The 18772-nt window shown below is 39.8% G+C and overlaps 3 protein-coding genes across 3 annotated transcripts; all 3 read left to right on the forward strand.

Annotated features, from left to right (window-relative positions):
• Positions 1-1145: 1145 nt before the first annotated feature.
• LOC104454272 (protein ALP1-like) lies at positions 1146-5422 on the forward strand. The gene is made up of 2 exons (XM_010069072.3): positions 1146-1729; positions 4202-5422. Exons 1-2 carry the CDS (start codon positions 1576-1578, stop codon positions 5242-5244), a joined length of 1197 nt encoding a protein of 398 aa, XP_010067374.1. The 5' UTR covers positions 1146-1575; the 3' UTR covers positions 5245-5422.
• Positions 5423-7720: 2298 nt separating this feature from the next.
• LOC104454273 lies at positions 7721-8374 on the forward strand (the record flags this gene model as incomplete). Its single annotated transcript, XM_039316728.1, has 2 exons — positions 7721-7813; positions 8026-8374. Coding segments are annotated over 2 exons (180 nt in total), but the record flags the coding sequence as incomplete, so codon positions are not given.
• Positions 8375-17643: 9269 nt separating this feature from the next.
• Positions 17644-18481, forward strand: LOC104454274 (zinc finger protein ZAT12). The gene has a single exon (XM_010069074.3). The coding sequence runs from the start codon at positions 17737-17739 to the stop codon at positions 18325-18327; it is 591 nt and encodes a 196-aa protein (XP_010067376.1). The 5' UTR covers positions 17644-17736; the 3' UTR covers positions 18328-18481.
• The last annotated feature ends 291 nt before the right edge of the window (positions 18482-18772 follow it).

Genomic DNA, 18772 nt, shown 5'->3' on the forward strand with positions numbered 1-18772 from the left:
TTTTTTGGCTAAAAAATCTACTAATATCTAGCCACATGGAAAATCTATCATAGATCGAACGAGCTCGCCGTCTTGAATTGAGGATATCGCAATCTACTGTAGCACGGCCAGTTTATGATGCTATCTTTTTGTCCATCAATAATAAGAGAAAAAAAAAAACATTTTCCAGATTATAGTGTCAAGAGTTGGAAGATGCCCGGTTGAAATTTAGAACGAGTTGAGGGAGAAAAATTAGGGCGTTGCCGTGGGTCGTGTAGGCCCAAGCCCAATTAGAGAGGCCCACATTTGGCTAAGTGGGCTTGGACCTTATGCTTATGAAGTATCGCGAAACAAAATCCACGCGTGGTGTTATATGGGCTTCAGTTTCGCGTTTCAAGTACGGCAATTCGTGGGCCCAATTTGTCCGTTTAAGCCATGACATTGATCTCTCAGTTTGAGACAAGGTGTAACTTACGATATGCCACCGACGATGTACGATAATTTTGAAGATCGTGCTTTGACTTGGAATCTCAAGCTCTCTAAGCACCAAAAATTAACTACACAAGTATTTCCTTACACAAAATATTTTACATGCATTGGAAGGTCCAATCAGATTAGGAATGATCCATAAATTTGAAAAAAAACATAGCTACGATAACATATAAAAAAACTTAACTCGAGAGTTTAAGCTGAAGGGTAGACAAGACACTTTAATGATGTACTTTTATCATACACAATTTTCAACAATTCAAAATTCTTGATAATATTTTGAATTTTTCTTTTTTTTTTTGCACTTTAAAAATTTCTGAAACTTGTTGCTACCGGTACGAGGAACTATCACTATCATTACCATGAATGATCACTTCTGTCCTTCACCTATATTTTCCGGACCAATAATTTTACTATTCATTGTAAAAAGAAAATAGGTAAGTACCTAGCATCTAAATAATTATTTTCCCGATAATGGTAAATTTCCTTCATGAAAATATAGTTTTACTCGATTCATTGACGTTATTGTATGATGAACCTATCCATTGAATTCTCTGGTCACCCACAGAACTTGTTTCGAACCGTGAAGATGTAGGAATCCGGCCGTGGCCAAAAACGCCTCCTTTTTCGCCGTCGATTCTCTGCATTGTCTTTTTTTTTCTCTCTCTCCCTCGCTCTCTCTTTCTCTCACTACTTTGCTGTCCCTGCTACGCAAAAATTTGTCATTCTCAAACCATAGAAAAAAACCCACGTCACTGGAAACCTCGTCGCACCGTCCCTTCTTCCCCTTGGCACAAAAACCATTTTTCTTGATCGGCCATGTTGGACATGGCCACTCCTCCACTTTATCATTGCATGCTTTGAATTCAACACATGACAAACCAAACAAAACCACGCTGCTCCTTTCAATTCCTTTATACCCCTCGTCGCCAACAACACCCCTCCCTTCCCTCCTTCTCCCTCCTTTCTTTGCCGTCAAAATTTGGTTCGTTCCGCTCCAAAGCCTCGCCTTTTCCGCGAATTCTCGCGTTCTTGGCTCGTGGGTCTTCTTGAACTTGACTCGGGCATCGTGGGCATCGTTCTTTTCTTCCCCTCTGAGCTCCTCGGATGGGACCCATTAAAGGAGGGGTGAAGAAGAAGCGGAAGAGGAAAGCAGAGAGTGGCAGCAAGAACAAGGTTGACTCGGACGCCGCGGTCGCCTCCTTACCACTCCAGCCCCGGTCGTCGGATTGGTGGGATGATTTCTCCAAGCGGATTACGGGTAAACGTTCTCTCGTTTGAGTTTCGTAGCTGTTTCGGGGCTGTCGTTCCTTTTGGAGCGCGCTTCTTTGATTGATTTGCTTCCTCGAGCTCGTCTCGATCCCGTGCATTGCTGTTGGGTCTTGGGATTCTCTGTTGTATTCCGTCTCGAAGAGTTAGCAGTGAATCTGCTGGCGTTTGTTTTTTCTTGCGGAAGAATGATTCGATTATGTCGCTGCTGTTGTGACTGGCTTCTGCTTGCGATTTCTGGGATGCATTCCGTGTAATCATGTGCCGCTCGGTTGTTTTTACTTGCTTTGGTCGCTTGATTCGTGTTGTCTTGAGCTGCTTTGGTGTACGGTTGTTGGGTTTGAACGTACTAGATCTTCAAGCGGCGGCTCGACCTCGTATTTGAGATCTTTCGATTGTTAAAATCTAAACATGACAGGTCAAAACTTCAACTTTGAGGTTGGTGATTTTCACTCTATTAAGTTTATCATACGACAAACCACGGCGACACCTGCATTGCTTCCCCACCTCAAGGAAAAAAGTCGTGGACTTCATAGTTCACATATTTTTCTTGCTTCATTATGCTACTGCATCATTTATGTAACTAGTTTGCACTATACTTTTCTCTATGGCTGACAAGCTGTAGAAATATTTTTTGTCATTTTTCCGTGTCGAGCTCTTTCTTTCTTCCTCTTTCATTGTGTTGCTCACTTTTGCTTAAAATGGCATCAATTTCACCCTCAGCTGGTGTGCTGATATTGCTACTTGTGGCAAACTTACGTTTTCTCTTTTTAGTCGGGTTTTCTGGGAATATAGAGGTCTATTGTACATCATCATGTCTAGGTGAAACTTTCTCATCTGCCATGGCAACTTCTTTTATGCGGATTAACTATTGGGGGATCTCAATAGGTCAGTCTGACAGTGTTTTTAGCTTCTCCTTTTGCCTACCAAGGAAAGACATGTTAGAAGCTGAAATGTTTGCTTTTTTGTTGTTGGGGACTAGATATATCGACAGAGCAGCTGCCCGAGGGGTACATCAAGTATCAAACAATTACTATTGCCATATTTATTGAAGGGCTTCGCTTGAAATGTTTCCTTAGATGGGGATCAAAAGTTATATGCTTCTGTTGCAAAAACATTGCCCTGTATGACCATCTTGTGGTGTCATTTTTCTTTTCCTTTTAATATTAGATAGAGACACAATGAGGAGTAGGAAGGCAAAGAAGCTAGGTAACGCCTAAACAAAGTAATACGATGAATTAAACAAAGTAATACAATGAATTATGACTTTGATTAGGGCCTGCTGTGTGGCAGAGATGGTTTTATCACGTTCAATAAAACTTATAGTCCTATTGTATCCTGATGTTTCATCATCTTGAAATGGTCTTTAGATCAATTTTCTTTATTCAGCTGCTCTCGAGTCTCATATGAAGTGGACAATTTTTGTTATTCAACAGAAATGACCATTTTCAGCCAAAAAAAAAAAAAAAAAACAAACAAAAGATAGAGAGAGAGCTGATGAGGAAAGAGCTTCACTAACAGGTCTTCAAAATAGGGGAAGTAGGTCTTCAAGTGTAGATTTCATTTCAATCGGAGAAAATGATGGAAGGGGGATATGTCAAAAGAGTTATCTTACTGAGCTATGTGCAGCAGAAGTGGAGATTCATCTACATTGATCTTGAATGCTTATTGTCAGACTTGAACCTTCCGAATGATAAACATAACCCAGAGCAGGTCAAGATTAGATAATCCATGGGGCTAGAACAAAGTCTTACAAAATTATTTTAAGTCAGAATATTTTGGATTTTTTTCTACCTCTAGAAAGATGAGTAAACAAGCCCAAAGCAGATAATCCTACTGAAGAGCAGAGATAGATGAATTGATCTGGTAACACTTGAGCTCACTGCCTTGGGCTGGCTTTTTTAGCCTATCCTTCATTTTCAAGTTTGCTTTTGTTTTGGTTGATATCTTCAATTTGCTTATGTTCCCAAGTCAGTTTCTTCTTTCTCTGGTGTTCATTTATAGCTTTGAATTGGTACATATCTGCGGTTAAGAAACAATGGACGTTTTTCTAGTTTTCAGGTCATATACTTTCATTTATGCATATGATTTTGGTGCTTTGTTTTTTCATAGGTAACCATGGATGTTTCATTCAACAATGGCAAATTTTGAATATGTATTGACGTGCATATAATACTTTTAGAGGACACATTTCTCTTGGAGGCCTAAATTTATTCTGATAACCTTAAAAAATCAAATCTCTGTCTTGAATACAGTTTCTGCCTCATACGTAATAATCTCTCTAGGTGATACTCAACTCGACATGACAATATATGCTTTGTATCATTTGATGATTCATTGGTCCTCTGAGCGTTTGACTCATAATTGGAAAGAAAGGAAATAATATAAAAACTATTTGTTTGAAGTTTGACATGACCATGGACAGTACTGGAGAATGAGCAATTGTCTTTGAACATATATGTAGGTCCATCCCAACTGAGGAAGTCAAAGGAATTCAAGTCACTTTTCAGAATATCAAGAAAAACATTCGACTATGTCTGTTCAATTGTGAAGGAAGACATGATGAATAAACCCTCAAGCTTCACTGATCTCTGTGGAAATCCTCTGTCCTTAAATGATCTAGTAGCCGTTGCTCTTAGGAGGCTTAGTTCAGGGAAATCATTATCAAACATCGGTGAATCTTTTGGAATGAACCAATCGACGGTTTCCCAAATTACTTGGCGATTCGTGGAGGCAATGGAAGACAAGGCACTGCCTCATCTCCGTTGGCCTTCTGATGAATCAGAAATGGAACAGATAAAGTCAAAGTTTGAGAAAATTCGAGGCCTGCCAAATTGTTGCGGAGCCATTGACACCACCCACATCCTCATGAACTTGCCAATGGTGGACCCTTCTAACAATGTCTGGTTTGATCGGGAGAAAAAGTGCAGCATGGTTTTGCAGGCAGTCGTGGATGCTGATTTGAGATTCCGTGATGTAATTACCGGTTGGCCTGGAAAACTGAGCGATGCTACTGTTCTCAGTAGCTCAGGTTTCTTTAAGCTCTCTGATGATGGAAAGAGGCTCAATGGCAAGAAAATGCTGCTTCCTGAAGGAGAAGAAATAAGAGAATACATTGTCGGGGATGCGGGTTTCCCACTCCTGCCTTGGCTTCTGACTCCTTATAAAGGAAAAGGCCTTTCGGATCATCAGCTTGCGTTTAACAAGCGGCATCATGCCACGAGATTAGTGGCTCGGAGGGCATTGGTGCGGTTAAAGGACATGTGGAAGATAATCGAAGGGGTTCTGTGGATGCCTGACCGAAACAAGTTACCAAGGATCATATTCGTTTGCTGTTTGCTGCACAACATCATTATAGATATGGAAGACGAGGTTCAAGACGAAATGCCCTTGTCCCATGATCACGATCCTGGTTACCGACAACAGATCTGTGAGGCTGTCAACACCGAGGGCTCTTTGCTTAGGGAGAAGCTCTCTCTGTACTTGGCTGGAAAGCTGCCGCCCTGAAAATCCTTGTTCCCCTTCGGGAATTCCCTTTTTTTCCTTCTATAGTGATGCATTTGATTGATAGAACCGAGAAATGACGGGTGCCATTATATTTTTGAGGAGTCGGTAATTGTTACTGTTATATACAGATTTTTGTTCTCGCTTTCTGGTAGGACAGATCGAGGTACAGTTTTTTTCCTCTTCTTTTGCATTTGCTTGCAGGTTAGAGTTACCGCAGCGATGACATTACTTCACATGAACTTCTGTCGCATGCACTCTTTCGTCAACAGTCGAGGTTGTCGACCTTTAGAAAATGAAGATTGTTGTGTGTCACTGTCCAATGGCTTGACCTGTCGCTGACATACATGTTGCTGCTCTTAAAAGTCATGTTGAAGCAAGTTCATTCAAGATCATATCTTCAGATGGGTTCGAACTCGACGTTGCAGAAATGAGGCTTGGTGAGAATGATTTGTGATCTGGGAGTGGAAATGTCATGCCAAAGTTTGGTTTTCATACTTCAGTTTCTGCAATTTATGCACACCCTACGACCCTCGAACTCAATGTGAGAGTTAACTATGACCATGGGATCTACCAAAGGATTGCATCCGAAAATGATGTAAGCACTACGACAGTCTTTATACCATAAAAATCGAAATAGAATGTCACATAAATATACTTCTCGATTTCATTTCATCACTGAAGATGTATTTTTGGAAAAAGTAATAATATGTTATTTTCTACATCTCAAATATATTTACATCTCCCATTATTTTAATCATAGGTACCTTCAACTTATAATTTTTTTTTAAATTAGAACAAGTTGCAAAAAAAAAAAAAAATGACACAATGAAGAGAGAGAAATGAGAAAAACATGTCAACGGGAACATTAGGTTTTCTAATGCTCTGGGATTTCTCCATTTGTATATGCTTTCATTATACATTAAAACGTTTCGTGCTCAAATAAAACATATAATGAAAATGGAGTTTGAAAAATTTTGGCCCAAAAACAATATTCTTTATATAAATGAAACCACGCATTCATCTAATAATTTAAGTTTTTAAAACAGTTGGCAGTGGCTCTAAAAATTCTCACAATTAGCTTTAAAGGGTATGCATAAAAACTGAATTATCAAAGTACAAGACAACTCACTAATGTAAAGAGAAAAATACTAAAAGGTAATATAAAATGTTATATAAGTATTACCATCTCTAAAATTTATATGAACGACGGAAGCTTCAACCTACAAACTGATATGGAAAATAAGTTTATCTTATCATGCTAAAATTAAGCATCGAGTCATACTTAAATAGTAAAAAATGAAATGAGATGAGAAGGTTGAGCGGCAATAATATGGTGCGTAAAATATTTTGCTACTTTAAGGAGAAAGCACACAAAACTTTTCATGAAAGGGGGAGAGTCCAATTCTAGCAATCTGTGGCCCATTTAGAGATAACACTCCAAATAATACTTTGTTAGCATATAGTTATATTGGAAAGCGTTTTTATATAAATAGCGCTAGCAATCTCTGCGAAAAAAATCATCCTTTTTTTTTCATATCTAGCAATCTATACGTGCGTAAGAAGCAGGAACCTTTTATTAGCAATCTCTAGTCCAAATTCTAGCCATCTTTTCTTTATTTTTTGTTGTTATAACTTAGACGCAGGAAAGCTTTATCTGTAGAAAAATATTTTTTCATAAATATTGTGAAAATAGACTATATAGTAAAAATATTTATTAGCAATACATGTGTGATCATGAATTATTTTACCACGGATTGTAACCTTTTCATCTAATTATGTATATGCATAAGAATTAAAAATGTATCTATAGTTACGAAAATAATGTATACATAAGAAAATTTGAAACGGGATAATATCAGGAAAATTATCCAAAAATTCTTAAACATATTATACTGCAACTAATTCAAGTCTAAATTTTTTTCAATCTGATCAATTTAATTCTAAATCTTTTGACCATTTTTCAATGTAACCATTTCGGCTAATTTTAATTGGAAATTACTGATGTGAACGATTTTAGCTTCTTTTTTTTTTTTCTGAATTACCTTTTCACCTATTTCCCTCCACTAATCATTAGGGTCTCGACAATGGTTGAAAAGGTATAGCAATATCGCCGGTGCCATATAAGACAATTGGCATTCACTCAGTAATTTTTTCTCACAGTTAACAAAAATGGCTACAATGGAAAATTGTAAAAAAATTTAGGATTAAAGTAATTAAATTTTAAATTTTAAAACTCATTTGACCATTAGTTTTTTTGGAATATCGCAATTATCCCCCTCTTCGTTGTCTCTTTTCCAAACTTATTGGTCTCCAACTTCCAGCCCAAGCCCACCCAGTTAGGTTCTCGAATCTTTTTTGGGCCCAAATCGCAGAAAATCTCAGTAGTTTGCCTGAATTGCGTAAAATGGCGGAACGGGGAAGGAAGACAAACGAAGTTTCGATCGATTCGCATGAGGAAATGGGTTTAGGGTTTTGAAGGATCGAGAAAAAAATGGAAGTGAAGCAACTCCTCAAGGACAAGAAATTCTGGTTCGCCTCCTGCCTCATTGCCTGGGCTGCTGCTCTCCAGGTGCCTCTCCCTCTCCTTCGCTAATCTGAATGATCTCTCGTATGGAATTGCCCAATCCTCGGAAGCTGTAAATTGCACGAACGCCTTGTCTGCATAGCCCGCGTCATCTCGATTGGATCGCTGAGTGTTTGAATTGCGGTTGGAAGCAGCGTGGGCGCGAAGCGTCCGATTTGAATTTGAAAATTTGAGTCCCGGGTTTTGGGCTTTCGCAGGGGCATATGATGTGGATGCAGAAGCAGGATTCCTTCAAGCAAAAATTCGGGGACGCCGACCGGAGCGATGTCGATGCCGGGGAATGAATCTCGGGTTTCGATCAAAAGAAGAGCTTGATCGTGTGCTCGTCATTGTGAAGTTAGCAGCAATTACCCTAACCAGTAACCAATGCCTTTGTTGATGTAAGCTCTGCGTTTATGCTGCTGCTGTTTCGTTCCGCTTGTACTCTATTGCTTTGTTGGGATATTCCGTTCGACATTTACAGGCGAAAGTCTATGAATTGTAGTCCAATCCTCGACGCTCGCGAGTTTTTTTATCCTCTGGATTTTAGCATTTGGGTTGGTTGCCTGTGTCGCAATACTGGGCAAAATCTTTATCTTTTTCTGTTAATTGATCAGCAAAATTGTGGGTTTATACTGGTTGTCTCGGTGGCTTAGGATAAGGGAATTGAGGGGGAAAGACAACTACTATCAGAATCTGGCGGCTACTCATTGGTTTTGTGTATTAAAATCAACATGCGAATACTAGGTTAGCTCGAACGCTTGGCATAAACGAAACCGAGTAGGAAATAGTATCCCATCCCGTAGTTGGTGCCACGAACTTCACATGGATCTTGAACTTTTTGTCTTTCTACTTTGGCTGTGAATGAAGATTTATAGAGCATGCAGATGTGGTGCCTGTGACTATTCATCGATGTGATTAGATGCGATATACACGTGCATGCAGGTGTTTCATATGTTTCTTCTAGTTCATCTGATCAGAAAACAAGGAGACTGTTAGCTAGTTTCTCATGCTTGCTGTTCATGTCAGATAGGGATTACAAATGCATTCCCTGGAGTTCATGATTTCGCTTTTTGACGCGCTCTTTTGAGTTGGTCTCGTCTCGAAGAGTGAAAAGCAAGGCAACAGGAGATTCCCACTAGCTTAGCTGTTCAAATTGTCTCAAGACTTGACTACATTCTTTGGAATGATTTGGTATGTGTAGGGTTCAAAGATGACGGAATGAAGTCCGATCTCGTGATCGACTAGTCTGTAGCCCGGTACTCATCAAAGAAAAGGGATATTACTCCAATTTCCTCGGCCTTTAAGAAAAAGAGAAGTTACCACGATTTCTTCTCTTGATTGGGGACTTAATGAGGAGTGATTTGCCGGTCCATAGCTGTTCTCCAACATGTGTTTTGGAATTGAATGCTTCTTGGTCGGCGGAGGAGACCAATTCGAGAGTGAAAAACGAGTGGGGTTATTGCTTTCTTTTTGGTCTCTTTGATTGAATCTTACTTCCTCGGAAATGGTCAGAAGGAATTCGCACCAGATCTGAACGAATGCTAACGTAGTAAACCGAGGATCGACGGATTGATCCCGTGCCTCGGCACTTAGATCGAATGGACCCTACTGATATCTACGGTCGAGGATGCAATTTAATCGCTTGCATTTAGCAATTTCCCACTTAACCGCGAGTGTCGGGTATAAACGAGAGCAAGATTCACAGTTTTTCTCAGATATCAAAGGCGTTTTCTATGCGAGGATATCGACGATTTCCAGACCATGACAATGAAACATTGAGGAAAATGATCTTATTAATTAGAGGTTATGGTTAATCATCTTCGTATTAATTAAGTAATTGTTTTTTTTTTTTAAATCAGAAACCAGCGAACTTTTCGGGCAGATCTCGTCATTTGTCGCCGGACAAAATTGAAAATAATCAAGGAAAGGGTTCGGCGAACTTCCGAAATCAATTATTCCTCTTCCAACCAGAGCTTAAACTAATAGATTAAAAGCTAACTAATTAGTTGATTTAATCAATTAAAAGTGCAGGCCCACCGAACCTCCCCCATGTTCTTGGTAATTCAGACTCACCCCTCACATGAAAATATCTCTATTCTTGGCAACCACAAAATAAAAAACATATAAAAATGGTTCTCGTTAGTCAACATGTGACTAAAAGCTGCTCAGTCAACGTGGAATCGTACAGTTCCTGAATTTTATACTTTGTAAAAGAGGGTGAAAAAAAAAACACAAAAGAGGGAAAGGCAAAAAAAAATAAAAATCCAAAATTTATGAATTGACGTCATGCCACACGTTGAGGTTATGTGAACACAAATAAAAGAGAGAGATAGAGACCCGTAATCCAAATAATTTCTTTTTTTTGGTCTCTCTTTTACGCAATATTTTTCGTCTATTATTCAAGGACAGTTTCCCTTGGACCAAAAAAAAGAAGAAAAAAAAGGAAGGACGGTTTCCCCAGCCTTTTTTTTATTATATAATTATCACTAGTGAGCAAGTTATATTTGGTCAAACTTTGACTAGACATTGCTAAGACGCCGTTCATTAAAATAGGCATCAAAGATGGCTCCTTCTACCGTCCACCTAACGAACATAACCGCCGTGTGAACGAAACAAAAGTAGGGCTCAACGAGAATGTGAATTGGCTCACATGGCAGGTACCGCGGAGGCTAGTGCGGCGGCTAGACTCCCCCAGCTATATCACATTATATATAATTTATTTATTCTCACGATTCAATTAATTAATTAGCTCGCAATATTTGGCCAACTAAACCAACCAATGAAAAGAAAAGGAATTTCCTTTCACTCCATCGTCATTGCTTACCTTATATCTTCTACCTACGTATTATCTCATAAACTATACGTTTTTCCAATTGATTGACACGTGTTGTGTTAGTGGTTGAGACCTGCATTTTCTGTTTGGTACTCAAGAGTTTGTATAGACGACGTAGATGTCTCTAGTGGAATTATAATAAGTATACGCACGGTGCTCTCTATGTACACGTATTTCAAACTCATTTCACACGAGGGCGGGAGAAGGAGGATAGGTTTGATTCCACGCCTTACCCTTAAATTTGAACATTAAAGGCATTACATAATTTTGGCAAGTTAAGCAACTACTAGAGCTGGCAATACTGCCTCGTGTAAAATAGTATGTATATGCAACCTAACTTTCTAAAAATGGAAATGAGTTTCGAATTCATTGCTTATATTGGATTATGCATTAGCCCTATAAATTCAAATGTGGGATCGCTAAGGCGAAATTATTGTCATTATCATTTCTTTCCCTTGAGAGTGCCTAACTTATGTGGTTGTTGTTACACATAGTGCCACAATAATATGTAATCAAACATGGACCTAACTTAATTTTCAGATTAGCAATATCGTCACCAAATTGGTAATATAGAGTTTTTTTTCCCATGATGAGAAGGCCCAAGCTTAGTAGATAAATCTCGAGCTTGTGAAATGCCATCACGGACCTCATGTACAAGATGAAACGCGAGCTAAAATTTTGATATTTGAGCCAAATATGATGTTGTTTTATATTTTGAGTTCAGAATGACAAACATTGGCATTTACTCCAAAGTTGAATCAATTTCACTATCAGGTTAAAGTGAAAAATTACCATCTATAGCACACACAAATTGTTATTTTTCACAAACTTAAGGGGGGAAGTTTTATTTTTTGTGTTCTATATTTTATATTGCTTTCGCATACATTTCTGTGGACTATCTCAAGAGTGCAATCCTTCATATCGGTATGTTGCATTTGGAGAGTTTCCAACAAGATTCGAACTCAAAACTACAAGGAGAAGGAGAAGGCAAACTCCCCCGCAAGTTTCGTTGAAAAGCAAAAGTTTTAGAAATAGAGGAGAGGTACGCTGGTGGACCAACCCAACCCCACATACATTCAAACCCAGTCGAAAACAATAGAATAGACACTTCCTTACCGAAAAAAAAAACAATAGAATAGACACTCTTATTTGCACTTTTCCATGTATGTAGCTATTCATGCTCAGATGTCATTATCATCACTTGTTTTTCCTGCTCCTATCATCTATCAGCAGTCACTATTCTTGCTTACCAAGCTGAGCAACAACTTCAAAAATACACAGAAGGAACTTGCACACAAAGTCTAGAGAGCGCCATTAAAAGATTTTGCGTCTGCTGAGGACAGTGCTGACGCTTAAGCAGAGCCAGATACCTTCTCCACTAAACGAAATTCGATTTTGCCAGTATTTCTTATCGGCCAAGTTACTTGACTTAGCTAGCTAGACTAAACCATGAGCTTAATTGGCTTAATCACGCATGTTTCCTCCCACGTTTGGCTCTTGGACAGGGAGTATAAAGTCAGCAAATTGCCAACTTTATATGTTAGAAAATCATCGGGGCATATATATTCAATTATGAGCAACAGAACTACTTTCGCACGCCTTACCTGATGTTTGATTTCTACTCCAACAAGCAAAGGATGTCACATTCATATAATCTGGGGCAAGTGCTAACAGAAAAAAATTCCTTGTTTTAGCATGATACGAATTATATAACATAGTTCATTGAAATTATCTGGTGTAGGTGAACCGGATTTTAATGGATCTGTGCGGTTTGGTTGGTATCATGCTGCATCTATAATGTTTTAGTTACATAAGTCATGGGTTTTTTTTTTCCCAGGTTAATTTTAGGTCATTAGCCAATGGACTGAATCCAAACACGCCAAGTTATATAGAGGAGTGGTTCAATTATCATTACTTTAACTTTTTCATGCTCTAGGCTAAAGAAGGTACATCTGCAATTGAACTTATATTTCCCACTCCATTTTCCCACGTAGGATTGACTTGAAGTTTTTGAATTAGGGTTTTTTTTAATTCCCATGTGTATGTTCAGATTAAGGGAGTTTATGTGCCAAACCGGTCTCATCCATGGAACAAGAAGAGTGCAAATTCTGGGAAACAAGCTGAAACCTAGACTTTATTGCCATCCTCATCGACAGCTCTTCATCAAACGCCATAGAATAGTCAACGAGACGTTATCATCAAAGATGTGGTCATTTTAATGATATGAACGCATAAGTTTAATCCAACCGATCAAGAGTCAACACTAGATGAATCCAACTCCACCAAGCTATCAACTAACGATTTTTTCAGGACGGGGTCAGATTCTCGAAACCCTAATAAAAGCTTGAAAGGACTTTGACAAATATGGCACCAAGCTACAACAACGAACTAGTAAGCAAAATGACTTAATTAGCAGTAGAATCGGAACGATTTATGTGAGAATTAAAATACGAATTGCGTTGCACGGCACTGACTGTTTGAAAAACCTGGGCCACCGGTTCTTCTTCTAGAATGTTGTCTTTAAAATGGGAGTGAGAAATTCGTGGTGAATAGTATATAGAGACCCTAGTAGTGATCCCGCTACTAGAAGCTGTCTATTTAATACTAACGTAACCCTTCTTTTCTTTTTCTTTTTTTTTTTTGGGAGTTTTTAGTGTGTGGTTCGGTGATAGGGTTTTGGCTAAAAAAAGATTGACGGGGTCACTGTTAATGAAAAGATATACATTTTCTTAATCACTGAATTAGTAAACGGAATCAAGATTAGACTAATATGTCGATAAGAATATGATAACCATTGTCCTTGGATTAGACTAATCTGTCGATAAGAATATGATAGCCATTGTCCTTGGATCTTACCAAACGAAGGCCACACACTTCGAAAGGGATTCTTACATATTACTTTAATGGTTTGCCCACAAGATTTTGCACCACTTTAGAAATCCAACTTGAAATCTCTTACTTGATGAGCCTTTCTTGATTACTTTGTTAATAAGATCAACACTTCGATGAAAAGTGAATTTTTATCTCCCTCTCAAAAATAAATTATACATGTAAAAGGACTTTGCTAGTATAACAATTCTTAGAGTACTATAAGAATAACCGTATATTGTGAACTACAAATTCTTGAATAAGTGGATCTCATAATAATTTATAATTTTTTGTGTTTTTTATAATATAGAATAGACTGTTATTCTCACAATACATTAAAGACTGTTACGCAATAAGTTCTCCATGTAAAAATAACTTCGAGATTTGTCCATGAATTTCCATGACGAGAAAGATCCTTGAAATTTTAGCCTTTGTTTCTCTGCTCTGAAATTGGCAAGTCTTAAGACACCGAACTAATACGTTCCTGCGTCTAACTTATCACCATCCACAATATAGAGCGGTCATAATCTTGTAGGCGAACTTAGGTGAGATTTATTAATTCCAATCCAATGCCATAGTTACAAAAATATTTGGTAAAAGGTGGCTAGATATTACGTGTTGAAGCTAATGTGTTCTAAACTTTTCGCACCGCTTGCATAATTCTATTGTACACTTAATAATAGTGAAATCTGGCCCAAGTGTACTCGCATAACACCAGGACTTGTGAAAGTATACTGTCATAACTTATATATACAATATGTAAACAGGGCTAACGCCGGCTAAATCCACGCATTCTTTTGAACCGTTCATATATAAGCACAGATCAAATTTCATTTGATGTCTCGTTATAAAATTGTAAAAAGATTCAAACCATGGTACTGAAGAAGCGTGATTGACATTCTTTTCTTTATTTGGAGCTCCGTAAGCGTGATTAACTGGTTAAAGAGTGATTGCTAATCTATGTTGTTTTGGCTGGAGCTGTCTGATTGACTAGCTTCTTGGCCATTTAATGCTCTGTTTTCTGAAACATTGCTTTTTCCTACTTCGTGGCAACCGCATGCCAAACGAATAATTCAAGAACAGTGCCGTGGGCGGAAGAATTGCTTCCGCTAGTCCTCCATTAATTTGTTGAGATCTTTCCATGAAAGGGAAGAAAGTAGCTATCTTAGGGTTCTTACATGCGTGTTGAAAAATAGCCCCGGAAAAGAAACTTCTTCAGGAATCAGTATTAGGGTTGCATGTTGTAGATAAGAAGCAGCAGCAGCTTTGTCACGCGCAAGAAAGCATTTCCTTTTAAAAGTCAATGTTTCTTTCTTATCATGACACATATCAAAGCGAAGAAAGACAGTGGAACAAGTTAAATCAATAAATATTTATCTAAAAGACAATATTTAGATGAATTGAATTTTCTTGACTGATGATGTGATAGATGAGATCTATCAATTATAGTGCACGAAACTTTTGAAAATGCGTAAGTCTCGTTTTCCTTATAATTTTGAGTATGAGTTAGCCATGTATAATGAATAGATAACGAAATTGTCAATTTACCCATAGATTGTTGTGAGATTTTTAAAAACAGTCATATTTTCATCAAATGCATATGAGATTATAAAAATATTATGTGGTAGCTTTTAAGCGAGGGATTTGCTCAAAGATACATAGTCAAAAGAGCAATCTAATTGTTTAATTGGCCGACTAGTTGAACACCAATGTTTGACTGGCGAAACCTGTTGGAAATTGATAAACTACTTCACACCTACAAACTCAAAGCCATCCGTCTCAAGATAAACCAGTCGTCGGGTTCAAACCAGACACCTTTTCCGTGAAGCTTTTTCCAGTTCAACAAAACCAAGATTGTTCGATCGCGTCCTGAAAAAACCCTAGAACTGATGATGGAGTGGTTGCGTAGAGATAACCTTGGGGAGCTGGGTCCATGCTTCGACACGTCATGCATGAGAAGTTTGAACGTAGATATCGACTGAAACTGTCTCGACTAATCCTCTTTTGACTTAAGATCGTGTACCGGTACGTTAGCTTAGCTTCGTGACGTACGGGGTGATGTTATGGCCCACCGTCTGATCTTTTCCTGTGCGTGCGAGAGCGAGACCTTGCGTGAGGATAGACACAAAAGGGGAAGAAGAAAGATAAAAAAAACCCCACGTAAAGAAGAGGGGAAAAGCTTTTATCTTTCCGCTGTTTCACGAGTGTGAAATTGATTAGTATTCGATCTAGGGTTTTGGTATGGAGTCTTCCAAGCCACCGAGCATAGAGGCTCTGCGGCGACATCTTTTGACCCGACATCAGTTTTGATTTCAGCTTCCGGTCTTAAACTAGTGAACTTGCGATCCACGGATGAATAGCTTTCTCCGGGTTCGCATGCAGACCCATGTTTGAACTTAAGGAAGAGAATATATGCCGAGAGGGGGAGAAAGCGAGCTGTTCGCCCATGAATTACGACGCGAAACATGGGGGGCTCCCACGTGCCTTTATCGTTGGCAACCATCGAGGAAATTCAAATAAAGATGTACCTCCATAGATTTTCTATATATAAATGATGACCATGGACGCGTTTTACATTATATTTCCCAAAAAAAAAAAAAGATTTAAGATCATGAATTTTCCACGTTTGTAGAGCTTCCTCGAATAAACAAGAGAGAAAAAGGCCACTCAAGATGCTTTTGGAGTTGGCTTTTCCCCCATGGATGGGGCCATTCAATGTACAACACGGTTTCTTCGCGAAATTATATGAATTTTTTCAAAGAATCTCATCATGGTCAGCTAAAATGCGTTGTGGAATAATTGAAGGAATAATGAGATGTTATATAATAAGACACCGGTATATATTCAAGGGCAATAACGGGGTATTGCAATAATGAATATTCGAAGGACATCAACATGGTGTACTTAATGAGAAAGCACCTAATTTTCTAAATATTGATTGTATAGAAGTAGATTCAATGCATTTAAGGTTTCCTTAATTGATTACTTAGCAAGTGCCACTAGAGCACTTTTAACAAAATCTCAACGCGATGATTAACCCCCCAAAAAAAGAAAAGAAAAAAGAAAAGGTAAAAACAAAACCCTGACATACCTATGTTGAATCCAAGAGCACTCCTTACTTCCTACCAATATAAGATATCATCCATATATGTAAAATGCCAAAACATGGAAAGCACATATCCTAGAATCTGCATTTATCTTCCGAGTAACATGCGCGTCGTTGACTAACTTTGAAAGAAATCACCAGTCGGTTCCTTCTATCGTGACTATTATGAACAATGCGCTAACACACTCCGCTTATATTGGTTGCGCGCACCGTGGCGTGCGGGTACATTTGTATCACCTATCGGAGGATATACCCGTATGAAATTTCCCCTGGACCCAAGGTTCGAAATATCCGCGTAACTTCTCAATGTTTCACTGAGAGGGCGCTCTAATTAATGCGATTCGCCTCCGTCCGCGTATTTCCACGTGGTTTGGTGTCCAAATTATGTGTCTCCACCAACTCGAACGAATTGGCAAAGTCGTGCCCACATTTTTCCCTTTTGCTGACTCGAAGCCCCCCCATCTCTTTCACACCAGCATAACATTCCTGGTTCCTACCTCTGCTTCTCCAGCAAAAGAAAAACAAAGGACGAAGAACCGTTAGATTCTTCCAGAAGGAGGGAGCGCTTGAACATTCAAACCGCCTTATTCCTTCAGTGCTCGCCACTCACGACTTGTTCCCCCCTCTCTCTTTCACTCGTATTGACCCGGCTAGGCGCATCCATACGCATCATTTGAGCCACTCGTTCCGATACGATCAATACACTTGACTCGTAAAATACCGTGAATTCGGCCAATATTTCCGCCTGTTAAATTTGGAAACACTTAGAATTACTGAATTCATGGATTTAAATATGTGGTAATATGTAATTGGGTATCCAGTACTTAAAATTTCTTATTATATTATTACCTTTCTCATTGTAGGATCAGGATTAAGTCATTGCTGACTTACTGTACAAGCAAGGAGGGCATAAATGTCATTCTAGAAGGTCAACAAGAGAAGCTAACTTCAACCAGTCTCTCAAGTCGCCTCCACTCAACCAGTAGAACCCCGGCTATAAATACCGGCAAATCACACGCCTCTTTTTTCCATGAATTTTTTTTGGCCATTCGTCTTTCCTCGTTTCACCTCTCCACGACAGATTTCTCCAAAAAAAGAAAAAGAACTAGGGTTTCCTTTATGGCGATGAAGAGAGAGTTCGAAAGCATGGCCATGGCGAACTGCCTGATGCTGCTCTCGCGCGGGGTCGAGTTCGAGTCCGTCGTGGACCACTCGATGCCGAGCCGAGTCTTCGAGTGCAAGACCTGCAACCGGCAGTTCTCGTCGTTCCAGGCCCTCGGCGGGCACCGGGCCAGCCACAAGAAGCCGAGGCTGTCCTCCGCCGGCGGCGACGACTCGTCCCAGTCGCAGGGGTCGGCCTCGCCCGCGAAGCCGAAGACGCACGAGTGCTCGATATGCGGCCTCGAGTTCGCGATCGGGCAGGCCCTGGGGGGCCACATGAGGAGGCACCGAGCCGCGATGAGCGAGGGGGCCCGGACGGCGACGGCGACGGCGACGGCGGCGGCGATGGCTCCTCCCCCTCGTCCTCTGGCGCAGATCTCGGCGGTGTCGCCGGCTTCGCAGGCGCCGGTGGTGAAGAAGACGAACAGCGGGAGGGTGCTGTGGCTGGACCTGAACCTGACGCCGATGGAGAACGAGAGCGACCTGGAGTTTCGTTTAGGGACGAAGACGCCGGCTCCTCCTCCCGTCATCGACTGTTACGTCGTATAGTTGATTACCGTACCTAGATCGCACATACATGATACATACGTAGACGACACGGTCTGTAGAGCCTTTTTTGCTCAGATTTTTTTTTTTTGGCGATGGATCTCCTGTGGATATTTCGGTTCGTTTATTCAATTTTCATAGTGATATTTCATTCAAATTTGGGAGTACTGCGATATTCATCTACTCGTATTTTCGATGTCCGAATTCGATATATCATCCATTAATCGCCTGCGAGATTGGTGGTGCTCAAATTCGAGATTGACGGGACGTGGGATAGGGTTTCGGGGGGCCGATTTGTCTATTTGTTAGGTCACGGTGAGGTGGCCATGACGTCATATTGCATGCCCTTTCTCTTTCCCTTCTTCCCCCGCCAACCCAGGCCTCCCCCTGATGACGTAACGCCATGCGTACCGGCTGACCGAGACGAGCGAGGCTGCATGTGGCGCGC

This window comes from Eucalyptus grandis, chromosome 7 (assembly GCF_016545825.1).
Source record: "Eucalyptus grandis isolate ANBG69807.140 chromosome 7, ASM1654582v1, whole genome shotgun sequence".
In the NCBI taxonomy this organism is placed as follows: domain Eukaryota; kingdom Viridiplantae; phylum Streptophyta; class Magnoliopsida; order Myrtales; family Myrtaceae; genus Eucalyptus; species Eucalyptus grandis.

Bases quoted from the DNA above. Each gene is read 5' to 3' on its own strand.
- LOC104454272 (XM_010069072.3), top strand. From the start codon at position 1,576: ATGGGACCCATTAAAGGAGGGGTGAAGAAGAAGCGGAAGAGGAAAGCA. The intron at 1,730-4,201 runs GTAAACGTTCTC...ACATATATGTAG, and splicing joins TTTCTCCAAGCGGATTACGG to GTCCATCCCAACTGAGGAAG.
- LOC104454274 (XM_010069074.3), top strand. From the start codon at position 17,737: ATGGCGATGAAGAGAGAGTTCGAAAGCATGGCCATGGCGAACTGCCTG.